Source organism: Andrena cerasifolii, chromosome 6, assembly GCF_050908995.1.
Source record: "Andrena cerasifolii isolate SP2316 chromosome 6, iyAndCera1_principal, whole genome shotgun sequence".
Lineage (NCBI taxonomy): Eukaryota > Metazoa > Arthropoda > Insecta > Hymenoptera > Andrenidae > Andrena > Andrena cerasifolii.
In genome coordinates, this window is record NC_135123.1 from 6759664 (window position 1) to 6773671 (window position 14008).

General features: G+C 46.1%; 1 protein-coding gene across 1 annotated transcript in view; it reads left to right on the forward strand.

Annotated features, from left to right (window-relative positions):
• The window catches only part of LOC143369575 (interleukin-1 receptor accessory protein-like 1-B), a 138413-nt gene extending 124439 nt beyond the window's left edge, over positions 1–13974 (forward strand). Inside the window, exons 4-7 of the mRNA XM_076813688.1 lie at positions 1584–1717; positions 2263–2427; positions 6439–6576; positions 9854–13974. Of these exons, the coding sequence (XP_076669803.1) occupies positions 1584–1717; positions 2263–2427; positions 6439–6576; positions 9854–10299 (883 nt within the window). The 3' untranslated portion in view covers positions 10300–13974. The remainder of the gene's footprint in view (positions 1–1583; positions 1718–2262; positions 2428–6438; positions 6577–9853) is intronic.
• The last annotated feature ends 34 nt before the right edge of the window (positions 13975–14008 follow it).

Here is a 14008-nt window from a genome sequence, read left to right on the forward strand (position 1 = left end):
TTTTGCGACTCCTCGGCCGCGGCTTTCCAGGCTGGACGGAAGTTAATAAAAGGGAGGGCGCTGAGGGGTGAACTCAGCTTCAACGACAGGGTGTGTAATTGTTTCGAGGATGCGCGAGCAGATTTCCAAGGCTCGGGAAAATTGCAAAATCACCAGGTGATTTGCTCGAAATTACGCGATGGCTCAGCTGGCAGATTTACATCGCTGAGGCACTCTCCAAATTCCCGTTTCAGTTTTTGTCAAGGAACTCCTCTGTCGCGACGCGAATATTTCGAGCTAGTGGTAGGGGAGACAGGGGCTACTTGACTAACGAGGTTAGTTGACTAATTCCCTTTAATTGTTGCGGTACATATGAATGACCAGCTTGCTATTTAATGCGTCACCGTGACAAAAACTTGCGTGTTCTATAAGTGAGAATGAAAAATCTACAAAGGTCGGCGGGAGGTAAATATTTCTGTTTCGACTATTTATGAATTTTTGTTCATTAAGTATCGCTTGATGTTTTTTCATGAATATTTTGTGGAAACGTGATACATCGACTATAATTTAGGGTATTTTATTTTATCCGTTGCGTGGAGGTTTTCTACGCACGACCCTTAACATGTTGACAATGTCGGACGGGGTTACTTGACTAAGCATGGGAATATCATTAAAAATTGCACTTTTTATCCTCGAGATGCAGTCGAGACAAAGAGTTTAGCTGGTGAAATCCACTTTCCCCACCACAAATCCCTCCAAACACGCCCCTACCAGTTTTACACCCTATCCTCCCTTCAAACTCTCAGGCCTTCCAAATAGACCATAACAACTAGAAAATAATTACAGTATCTAACACCATGATACTTAATAAAAAAAATAACAGTGTGAAGGAGTGAAAAAAAAAATTATTGGTCGTAGGATATATGTATATGTACACCTTTCGTATACTATATTTTTCATTATTACTTTTTATTACTTTTTATTTATTACTTATTAATATATTATATTATATATTATATTATAAATATATACCTATTTTTTTCTGTATTTATTTACCTATTTTTTCTCTATTTATTTACCTATTTTTTCCTCCATTTATTTACCTGTTTTTCCTTATTTATTTATCTATTTTTTCTGTATTTATTTACCTTTTATGGCAAATAAATAGAGAAAAAAATAGATAAATAAATAAGGAAAAATAATCCAGACCTTTTATGGTAAATAAATAGAGAAAAAATATACCCTGTCACAATTCCATCAATATATACAAAAGTAATAAAAAGTATATATATAATATAATATAATACCCTGTCACAATTCCATCAATATATACGAAAGTAATAAAAAATAAAATAAAAAGTAAAAAGTAACGCACAGCCGGAGTTTGTTGACTTATTCGTCTCACTAATCTAAATATAATAAAAACTACGACTTCGACTCACTTAAAACAATTTTAAAAATTAAGCCTGTGTACCTAATGAAATTCATAAGCTTTTGGTGTGCAGCGAGTCAACAAAATACCAACGGCCCGTTTATAAAAATGACCTACCTATCCATTTATCGAACCTCCACTTTTACTTGACCAACGATTAAACTGGTTTCAGGGAGAACAATCAGATCGTCGGCTCTTATTTGGAGATCGAGGACATCACGCTGGAAGATTACGGGGAGTACAAGTGCGAAGTTAGCAACGGCGTGGACGAGGAGATCACGTTACCCGCTCACGTTTATCGACAAGGTGAGTAACCAGGCCTTCTAATCTGTCTCGCTGTTCAGGACCGTACCGCGCCAAGTGTTTTATCTCCCGCTGGACCACCTCTCTTCTCCGCCCCGTGTTCGCGGAAAGCGAGAAAGCGTCTATACCGAAGTCTTCGTTTCAGCTCGCCGCGCGGTGAAAAAGGGGAGGTGAAGCTCGCGTACCAGCGGCCAGAAGTTGCCGCGAGGGCGGAGGGGGGCTAATTAACGGGTCCGATGCGCTTTAAATCGACGCGTCTCGTGCCGATTTCAATCGGATCCGATTTAATTCGCCGCTCGTTATTGTCCCGGACAGCGTGGCCCAATTAATTCCAGCCAATTAACCGAAATTCATACGCTCGCCGCGCCGTCGATCGTTGCTTGAACGCGAGGGGGGCGGGACCGCTTCGATCGCGGTTCTCGTTTCGCGATTTACGACCCAGACATTTCTTTTCCAGCGCGGAGCTGCCGCGCGTGCTCCCTCGAGAAGTACGCCCGCGAGCTTCGCAGCGACTTACCGCGAATTATTCGATGTTCCTGGTGTTGCAGAGCCGCAGTTCGCGCTGGGACTGCAGAACGGATCCTGGAGGAAGTCGTTCCTGGTGGGCATGCTGGTCCTGGTGCTGCTGATCTCCGCTGGCGCCTTTTACGCGCGCTGTTGGTTACCCATGGTGCTCCTCTGTCGCGATAAATTCGCACCCCTCGAGGAGAATGGTAATTAAGTAAACTTCAGCAAAGGAAGCATCTTCCTCGATCGCCGATGAATATTCTCATGCCTCCACTTCTCCCTCGCCGACTCCTCGCTGTTCCTCGGAACGCGGCATTCGCTCCAAGCCACTTTAACCTGCACCTTTACCCAACGCGACCTCGACATATCGAACTCCCATTCCGTGCGCCTTCGCGTATTCTTTGGACGGCGGGTCGGTGCTCGGTGGGTGCTCGAAGCCAGCCCGCCGGCACGTTCTCCCATTGAATCACCGCTAATATCCCCGAGTCTGCGAGAAAATCGGGTGCTTGGAGTCGATGGCCACGCCACTAGTTTACTTAATCTTCGTTTAATCCCGCCCGGGAAAAAGGGCTGCACGGCGCGCGTTAACGACTTGCCCGTTCAAGCTTTTTCGTCGCGGAAGCCGGGGGACGGGCGGGCTTAACGTCCTCGGTCCGTACGAAATAATTGGGGGATCGCTCTTTGCGAGCGAAGCCAGAAAATGAGGCCATCTCTGAGGATTCGAGGGCCGACAGTGAAATTACAAGGCTCCCGCAAGAGCGATCTGATTCCAACGAGCTGCCCGAAGCGGCAACAGATCTTCCGCCGCTCGGGAGCCACGCGGAGGGCACGGAGGAGGATCACGAGGAATGGCGGAATCGTTGGAACCGGTGACGATAAATCGCCGCCGTGTGGCCGCGGCTCGCGAATGCTCGCGAGTTACACGTGTAAGCCGCAGCCTGTTACAGAAGGAGATCCCGTCTCGCGGACGAGATCGCGTTCCCGTGGAGAACGGGGGTTGGGACACCGAGTGCCGCCGCGCCGCGAGTGGATCCCGTATACGGAAAGTAGAAAATTACCGCGATTACGGTGCTTCTCGGAACCACTGCGGCGACATCGTCTCCCATTAACGTTTCACGGAGATCGTTTTCTCTTTGTTAACCGGGCTGGGAACTGTCGCTGCCCGGTCGCCCGCGAATTAGACGATTGTTAGCGCAGCCACTCTCCCACCGTGCTTGGCCGCTGGAGGAACGTCGAGAGATGCCCTCCTCAGAGCGTAATAATTACACGTTACTCCGCCGCGAAAGACTTTCCTCGCCCATCGGCCGGGGCTCGAACATCGAGGCTAGGGTAGACCGGGGCGGTAGTAACACTGCGTGGAGTCGATAGTAGCACAAAGAGCGAACCAAAAATGTGGACTGTTTTAGCCTCGGTTTGGTCCCACGATTTTGAAATTGAATTTCGTGCCAAATTATACAGTATGATGAGACATCATTCGCAACATATTTTCAAGTGGAGGTGACAGTTAGTTTCTAAGATATGGGAGGGTCGAAGAAGTGAAAATTCATTAGTGGCCGAAAATTAAGAAATTGGTCCCAGGGATTCTGCCGACTACTAATAACGAATTTGAACTTAGATTTTTAAACTTCATAATTTATATTGCGAGAATGTCGCTGATACAGAGTCACTCAGCCACCACGAGCGCGAGTAAACTGTATGTATATTAAAATTGTGTCAAAGAGAATATATGGCTTCCACAAAATTCGAACTAATTATTGTTGAAACCATAAATATTACATTAGTTTCGAAAATTCATTTTGAATTTTGAACATCTAAGTTCAAATTCGTTGTTAGCAGTCAGGAAAATCCCTGGGAACGATTCTTTAAATTATCGGACTGACATAGAAGTCCGTACATCGAAGCGCATCGGCTGCTGCGTTAATGAATTTTCACTTCTTTGGCCTTCCATGTCTTAAAATCTAATTGTCACCTCAACTTGAAAATTTCTTGCGATTGATAAGGTATCATTTGGTACAAAATTCAGTTTCAAAATCGTGGGACCAAAAAGAGGCTATTTCTTGGGTCACTTTTTAACTTCACAAAATTAAAACGTTTATCGATGTAAATTATAATAATAAATGAAAAATGTAAAATTTATATCCAATAACGTGGTATCGCAATTGTGGCAGAAATAAAACACGTTTTGGCTGGTGCATTCTTCACCTGCTCAATCCTCACATTCGATACATTGCACCCATTTTTCATTTGGTTTGCTTCTGCTGTGCTATAGGATTCCACGCGAACAAGACAATATTATTCGCCTTCTCTGTCACTAGGGTAGATGCACCGTTTGTGGCCATTGCACTGTATTTGGCCATGTGCTTAATTATCTCGTTTTTAAATTGCTTGCGGATCATTATTACGTGGAGAAATTCATATCATAAATATTTTGTTTAGTATACCGCCAGAAATATAAGGTTACATTTATTGCTTACACGGAAAAATATTATATTTTTTAAGAAGTGGCCAAAACTGGTACAATATCTTAAAGTGGCCACAAATGGTGCATCCACTCTATTCGGTTCTGACGTTACAATCGCCCTAGACCGCGCTTTTGAACTTAAATTATACATTTCCACTAACGAGACTCTTAACAGTGCTAACTAACAATCAGTACTACTTTAAAAAAGGTCCAATTACAGTTTAAAAAATCTAACAAGCACATACTTGGAAAGGGAGTGTTTACATTACAATTTCAAGTCAATAAGAAAAAGTAAGTTACTTTAGGGTATTAAAAAGTTTTTTGTTCACTATCCATGTCTATTGCGTATCCGTGCTATCAGGGCATGGATGCGTGCGTGTATTCCAAATGTCATTCTTCATCATATATCCAAAATTGGTGTTAATATCTATTATATAAGATATTTAACTCGTTACATTCGCCCCCCTGTTACTACCACCCCCGGTCTCTACCCTACCTGAAGCGCAATGTCGATCCACGTACCATTCTCCCAGCGTTTGATTTTCGGATCACCCGGCGCGCGAGGTAACGCTTTTCTCGCCGGCAAAGAGAAGGGAGCCGGTGAAAATCGCGCGCATTATCAATACGTGGTCAAAGGTTTCGCATCGATCGCGAAGGGATTTATCGAGATTTTTAGCCCGTCCCGGAGAGCGTCGTTTATATGCGAAATACGTGCACGCACGCCTCGTGGATCCTTGCATACTATCATCGCAGCGGAGCGCAGTCCGCCGCGCCGCAATTTTATCGCCGCTTATTGCCCATTGTTCGAACCTGTCGCGTTCTGAGACATCGTTCCGCGTCTCCCCGCCCGGGGAATACAGAATACGCTCTTACCTCCTGCGAGGGGATTCAGCGGGAAGATCGGTAGTCGCTTAGGCTCGCAAAGACCGCGAAGTAACGACGCAAACCGCGGCCCGTTGAATTTTTGAAACTTTAAAGGCTCGTGGGTGGCTGGAAGCCGGCGCGACATCGTTTTGCTCGTGACTGACTCTCCTTATTCGCGCTGCGGGCGGATCGTTCCATAAACAGTCCAGCCACTTTCACTCGCGCTCCTGTTCGCCACAGAATTCGCGATAGGTATCGTTTAAGCGCTGTCGTAAACACGGCTGCAAGGAGAGAGACCGCCGGGCGGCCGAGAAGCGGGGATAAAATTCGCGATCTAGGCTGCGCAGGATTTTTACCACTCCGGACTAGATAGTGTATACTTGAACATTTCGTAAATAGGAAGCCTGCTGTTTATCAGTTGTTAACGATGACTCGCCTCCTCTTATCGCGTGTTTGCCACTTCCCCGTGCCCACAGACGCGGTTATCGTCTGTTCTACGAATCCTTATTCCTTTCACCCGCCCGCGCAACCTGCCTTCCAATTTCTAAAAATAATTCTCGGCCTGGATCCGTGTGACTGATCCTGTGCACGAGGAAGCCAGAGGTTTGCCACCCTCGTTTACATTCCCATGGAATCCTACGATTTTCCTGCGCGGGGAAAGCTTCTCCCTCGGGCGTGTCCGCCTCGTCCGAGCGAGAAGCGGTTCGAGAACGCAGCGAGTCGACGGTGTGTGCTGGGTCGTCTATCGCGATCAGAAGGTGCGCGGGGACGGCGCTCTTGCCGGAAGCGAAATTTTCTTAGACACCGGTACACCTTCTGATTGCAAAGCGACGTTACCGTGCACGAGGCGAGCTGCCCACGTACTCACCACGGTCACGAACACGAATTGCAGACGGCAAGGAATGCGACGCTCTGGTCTGCTACCACGAGAAGGACTCGAGCCTGGTCATCGGTATCGTGATGCCCACCCTCGAGTCGAGGCATCGGTACAAGTGCACGCCGCTGGAGCTCACCCACCTCAATCAGAATTGTAAGTATCGGCCTTTAATTAAACTCGAGAGCCACTTCCTCTGCGGCGGGGCCCTGGTTAATAGCGTAACTAAGCTTGCCTTGATACGGGGGTATTCGGAGTGGACCGTTTCGCGCGAACATTCCACGAAATTAGAGTCCAGGCGCGTAATAATACTTCGGTCGAGCCGAAGGAAGAGATAGAAGCCCCAGAGGGGTGTAATCTCTGATAGAGAAAGGGGCGGGACGTAAATCATTACCTACGTCGACGGGATCCAGCGTACGAAGAGCCTCCGCCGAGCAGTCATCGCGATCACCGCCAACAAAGTCGGCGAAAAGTTGCCGGGGTGTTTATAAACGGGGTGGGTCTAGCTTCGCCCCCTCCCGCCCCGGCATCTCATGAATATCAACGCGGCCAGCCGCGCAGGGCGCAGCGCGATAACGGCCGCTGGGCGAAAAATATTCAGGCACTAATTTCCTTCTAATTGGCAGGGCAGAATTGGGCCGTGTAGGTGAACGGCGCGCGCCTGCGCCCTAGAACCGCGATTTTATTCATGCAAATTGTTGCACGCTGCCCGTCCTCGGAACCACTGATGCAAAGTAACCTATACATAAATTCCATTCCGCCGCGTCTCCTTTTTCGCCCTTTTGCACCACCCTCCCTCAGCTTTTTTTCGCTGCCGGGGAACCGCGCACCTGGGCTGGCCGCGAATTTTTACCGGATCCCCGTAGGTATGTATATTTGCCAGCATCCAAATCCTACTTTACTCTCGCGTTACTCTGTATCGCCGCGAGCACCCTCTCCGCGATGCGTTTCCTACCAGTCGTCTATTCGAATTATCACGGGGAGCGTTTAGTTTGCCCCACGGACCTGGGGCTCGCGGGACCGTGGCCGTGTTCAAAGGCAGCCACGGGAATCTCGTCTCGCATGCGCGCGGGAGATAACTGGAAGATAACTGGGGATCCTTGAGGATCACGGAATCGCGGCGTTGAACTTGGCAAATTGAATTAGAAAGTTGGCCGCTTTCTCGGACGTCGAGTGTGTCTCGTTTGTTTCGCGGAGACAGACCCGCGGTTTCGAATTAGCCGTGCGCCAGGCTGATTCTCCGGCCTGCCTGCCGACGCCGCGTTTTCACTCCGGCAACTCCTGATAACCCCCGGAACCGAGAAACTGTTCACCGCGTCCCGACTACCACGGCGATATTTCCCGCGTCGCGGACGTACGTACTTCCTCCCTAATTCTCGAAGTTGCCGGCTGCGGGCGGATTTCCCGCTCGCTGCTCCGGCATCGAGGTATTCGGGAGGTTTATTGAAAGAAAGAGCGATACAAGGGGCTATATCGACGTGCGTTACGAAAAGTAGCACGTTTCAAACGCCGCGGCGAAAATGTGATTTAAGTGAAAACAGCTTCGAAATAAAATTTTTGAAACTATATTATTCAAAACAGGATATTAAGGAATATACATTACAGCATTCATATGATACGAAAATTCAATTATCATTGAAAAAAAAGATTTGTCGGCAGTGCTGTCTAAAGGTCTTATACCGAAAGAATATATTCAATTTTATAACGATATTTTAACCGAATAAAGTTTAACTTATTTAAATAAACACGTTTTTCATTGCATTAAAAAACCTTTATCTTTTTATTTTTGCAGTAGGATCCTAGGCAATCTATGAAACCGACGCGCGTTACGAAAAGTAGCACTTTTCATTTTTTCTGCGTGCAGTTGTGCATAAGAAAAAAATAAAACGCGCTACCCTTCGTAACGCGCGTCGAAACATAATATGTTTCGCGGCTAAATGCAAACCGTGCTATTTTTTGCAGCAAAGTACCGAAATGTGCTAGCTTTTGTCGCGAAAGAGCGTAACATGCCAAAGCATACTACTTTTCGAGAACAAAATCGAAACATTCTGTTTTTCGTGGTCAGAATGAGCAGAGTGGTGCTGGTCTTCGTAAGACAAATGAAATGTGCTACTTTCCGTAACGCGCGTCGATATGGTCGATAACCGGTACGCGAATTCTTATCGCTGCATGGCTAAATTTCCTAATGTCGGCAACAGGCGAAATAAGCACGTGTAACGTAATTACCCACAGTAAAAGACAGCTGTAAAGTTTACAGCAAAGAGAGCCCTCTCACCAAGAGTTTCAGATCAGTTTTTGCTTAGCATTACCTGCATGACATTTATTTAGTAATACATAATATATAAAACAAAATTCATGTAAAACGACTTTGTTAAAAATGTAGTAAAAACTAAATTAAAATGCACTAAAAGACTACAAAATAATTATTTTCTTGTACTTCAATTTTGATGGTGTTAAAATGGTGTTTGATCGCTTTGAATAAAATCGTGGGGCGCCATGTGCAACCAGAAGGTGAAGTATTAAAATGATTCATATGCTGTTTTGAAATATCGTGCCAACAATTTTATTTAAAGTGATCAAACACCATTTTAACCAGGGCTTGAATAGGTTTCGAAAATAACTGTTTCAAACTGTTATGTAAAGGTTCTGACTGAAAGGGTTATTCGGAACCTTTATTCGGAATAACCGTTATAAAGAACCTAAATATCAGACTATATTAGTATAAGTTACGGTTCCTATATAGCTCTATAACTTTTATTTTTTAGGTTCTGTAACTTTTATTTTTTAGGGTCTGTATAAGTTACAGAATTTTACAGTAAATGAAATCACAACATATTACAACTATAGATTACTCTGTGTAACCAAATTGTTTAAAAATTATTATAAATAAGTAAGCAAATATATATTATGTACACATTTGTACATATGTATACAAGTGATCCTTGCGTACCGCCGAGTGTATACATATACATAATATATATTTGCTTACTTATTTATAATAATTTTTAAACAATTTGGTTACACAGAGTAATCTATATCTGTAATATGTTGTGATTTCATTCTTTATAACGGTTATTCCGAATAAAGGTTCTTCATAACTCTTTCAAGAACCGAAATCTTTATAATAACAGTTTCAAGCCCTGATTTTAACACCATCAAAATTGAAGTACATGAAAAGATGAAACAAACAGAGGCTCGAAGCTGAATAAAATCGTTCAAAAATGAGTGACAGAAGGATTCCTGTAAAAAAGTAGCAAACAATAGATCGGTATATAGGCTACAGCGCGACTAAAAAGCTGCGAGAATAGGTTCAAGCGAACGGCCATCTGGTGGCCGATGCACGAACTACCGCGATGTAGATACTGACAACACCAACGACGACGAATGAATTAATTGGATTTTAATAAAACAAAATGATCATTTACCATTGCAGGGAGCCTGGAGATAGGTGCACACGCAGCTTCCAGCCGAAGGGTGATCGTGGTGCTGAGTCCCGAGGCTCTAGGGAACATCTGGAACGAGACCAGCGTGGGAGCTGTGCTGAAGCAGTTGTCCTCGCTGGCCACAAGGATTATAGTGATCGCCACGAAGGATATGCCGAGCGTGATGACGATCGCGAAACGATCGAGTCGAGGCTGCAACGACGCCGGCGATCTCTCCCTCGACCGTTTGAAAATCTTAACCTGGGAGGGGGCCGGTGGCAATACTGGCAAATCCGCTAACAAGAAGTTCTGGTATCAGCTTCGCCTGGCCATGCCTCCTGTCCGACCGATTGGCAACGAGACCGGCTGCCAGTCGGTCGCTATGATAGTCCAGGCGAACGGGAAATGCGGACAGCAGAAGGCACGGTCGCGCGAAAGTCTCGAGGTTCTCGTTTAAACTAGCGAAAGAACGAGCCGACTTCTTTGCCTCCGCCACTGCCACGGCCCCTCCTCCCCCCGCACCCGTTCTCCTTTGCCACGCTTGTGCGCCGACAAAACCACGCGAGAACGCGGCGATCGAACGCGCGCGAGACTGAGGAACTCGCCACCGACAACTAAGCTCGTGATTTCAACGAATTTCCCAACGTGTCGGCGTGGATGGCGGGAAACAGAGGACTGAGAGCTCCCGGTCGAGAATCGCAAGCATAGCCGATCGAGAATTTCGAGAATCGCAAGCAACAGTTAGAGAGCGATGGCGGCGCGACGTATACCGTCTTTCGATGTCGTCGTCGCACCGTTACGCGAAATTTTAACGGTTAAGTCGACTTGCACCGCGATAAAACATAGTGGGCGATCGAGAGAGGGAGGCGCAGAGTCACCACTGAGAACCGGCACTCGCGGTTTTCTTGACTTTTCGCAATGTTTGCATGAAAACGCGAGCTCGCTCACTCACGCGCGATCGTTTTACCAGACTGATGACGTCACAGCCGTGGGCTTCGCGGTCGCTGGGATATCGTTCGAGAATCGAAAGCATAGTTGATTGGACATTTCGAGAATCGCAAGCAACAGTGACGAAGCGATGGCCAACCGTCGCGTTACCCCCGTTTCGAAGCCCTCGAGTCGTGTCGCGAAGTACCCTTAAGTAAGTCGACATTAATCGCGGAAAGTGCCACGCGTGTGTTCTGTTGGTGTTGTGTGACAGCTTAGCGACCGTGTATGAAACTTTCCTGCTTCGAAATGGATATAGTCGGGACGAAACGGTCGACGGGCCCGACGAGGTATTGCGACTCGAAGCCCACTTGTTTGAGAACCGAATCCCGCGCGAGAGTCGACAGTCCGAGCATCGATGTAAGTGTTCAAACCAAGCGAGATTCCATTTCCTAATTACGTTCGGGAGACGCCCTCTCTTGACGACGACAGAAAGAATATATGCTCGTTGAATATTCGACACGAATGCCTTGGAATCGTTCGTGGCGAGCCCAGCTTCTTGGGTACTTACAGTAGGAAAATTGACGTTATTCGAATCGGACAGCTGGTTGGGGCTTTAAGGTCCGTGGAAAGTCTCGAGGTTTCCTTTCAATCGCCGTCGAAATTCACGGTATCGTGTCGAATCGCAAACGTACCGGCTCAGGTGCGTGCGCATCGCGTTTCATTTGAACATTGACGAACCGCCTTTGCGCGACGAACACGTTAAGACTCGTCCGTTGTAGCATAATAAACAGGCGCGACACAGGTCGTTTCCTCCTCGAATCTCGCAGGATCTTTCTCTCACGCGCGATTTCTGGCGGGTGACGACCTTTCTTCTCAAATTTCAAGTACAGTCTGTCTAGAAGCTTTCGCCTGGTAATCGTTTGGTGCTCGAGAAATCAGTGCCACATTTTAATACGTATATTTTCTTAATTAGATAGGTATTGGGGGATACTTTTGACGCTCCTCGGTGCTCGTACACGGGGGAAAGGTATTATACGTTACAGAAATTACGAAATTAGTTTTATTCGCGGAGAGATCTACTTTTCGGACAGCCTGTACTCTCTGTCGGTAACCATGGGAACGGTTGGTTACCGTATCGGGTTACATTTTTATCGCGATAGCCCGCCAGATGCATGCATGTGATATTGTTCGACGTGCATTGCCTTTGTCGCGCGTATGCAGGTAATATTCCCTCTCATTTGCTCGTTAAACGCGCGAGATTCGAAGGCGAAACGATGAAATGCGCAGTCTTCCTTCCCGCGGGCACAACGTTTTAAAACACGAGTCCACAGGTGGCGCCACCCGCTCTGCTGTAGCTCCCTCTGATCGCCATATTTTGTACTAGGCTCGTGTACGGGGTGTCGGAAAATTCTTGATGCCGAAAGATGGTGGGGAATTCACAGTTCCTAGAATGATCCTGCAAGAGCGTTCGCACGCGTTATACAAAAGTGAGTGCAGGAGCGACGGGAAGCTTTGCGGGACTGTTTTAAAGCGCGGCGAACCAAAGGGGAAAGATAAGACAAGAAGACAGAGCGAATCTCGTTGCTCGCATTGCGTAATCGCCACTAAGCACTAAACAAAGCTGGAGAATGAACAAAGCAATGGCGGCCGGTCCTAGAAAGAGGGTAGATAACGGGTGAACCTATCTCTGTTTTACAACAGGCTATGGATGTATAGTGCATATGAGTGAAGTTACCCGCGCACATCATACATAACAGAGATAGTACAGAGTGAGAGGGATAATAGGAAGAAGGATAGGTTCGCCGCTTATCTTCTATTTCCCTCGTACTTCTTCCCACTGGTTGTCACTCTCCAGGTATGTTTAGAGCTCAATGGTAATCGCTCACGTCGCGTACACCTCATACTTATTTTCTGTGTTTGTATATATTGGATACGTCGGTGCTCCTTTATTTATTTAGCTAGCCGCATTTTATTTATATCCGTAAAGACTTTAGTGGGCGCCTCAGTTTTCGAAATACGCCGGGACAGCACGCGCCCGCGTATATATCTGGGCACACTTTTCTAAACGGATTTCGCGCGATAGAGTAACGAGAACGCATCGAGTATTTTATACTGTTTTGTATATACATGTACAAGGGGCAGAGGATATATAAATATTATACATAAACATACAGATATATATATATATACATACATATATATATATAGGTCAGTTTTTATACTGTTCTCTGATGAATTATTATACTGTCGTCGTGCGACTACGGAAGACTTAGAAATCTGTTAACGATAATCCCGTAATTCTAATCCTAGAGTAATCATTACCTGTAAAACTATACAGAGTGGTCTGTTTTAATCCACGAGTTCGTTTATCTTGGAAAGCGTATTGAACGTGAAAGTATCAAGAATACTTAATTTCTTTATTTCTCGCTTTATTATTATACAGAACGTTGACGGTGCCCGTTATTACTATACCATTCCGTGACGCGTTCCGTCGAAATTCTTTAAACCGCGCCGTCGGTTGTTTGTTTACCTTCCAAGTTAAAAGAACTCGTTTTGCGGAGCGAAACCGCTCAGCCCCATATATCATAGCGTGTAGCTGTCGTTCGCGTAATTGTGTATTTTAGGCGTCGCAGAGACCGATCCGCGGGAGGTGTGTGTGAGCTTAATTTTAAACGTCGCACTGTAATCTCTTTACTGTCAGTATTACGATACACTAGTGTACTTGTCTCGCGGGGAGACGCTCGAGCGGATTCCGCGACGTGGGCGATCATTGCGAGCCGAGTACGAGCAGAGTATAGACGTAGCAGTTATTACACTCGTTTGTTCGTTTAGCGATAGAAGAACAGACACGAAGATGAGCGCGTGCACGCCCCCCCTATAAGGGATGACGCGCGCTTCTCTCGTCCATTCTGATCGCATTTCTTTCTTTGTTTTTATACTATACCAATACCTGGTCACGCAACCGTGACACCCCTCCACCCCGCTCTCTTAGGATTTCTTAGGGTTCAGAACGAGAGGGGAAACTGCTCTGTATCTACACGTTCGCTTTACTTTTCCGTTGCATCGCGTACGAGTAGCGTCGACGATGTAGTAACGATAGGATATTCGTACCAAAAAACGCAAGGGTCTGTTTCTCTTCGAACCAGAGATTTATTGTTCGTGAATGCCGATAAATAAACAAGAATATTTATATTTCCAGAAACCTTCGGGTTGTTACTCTATTTCTTCGCTGAAAC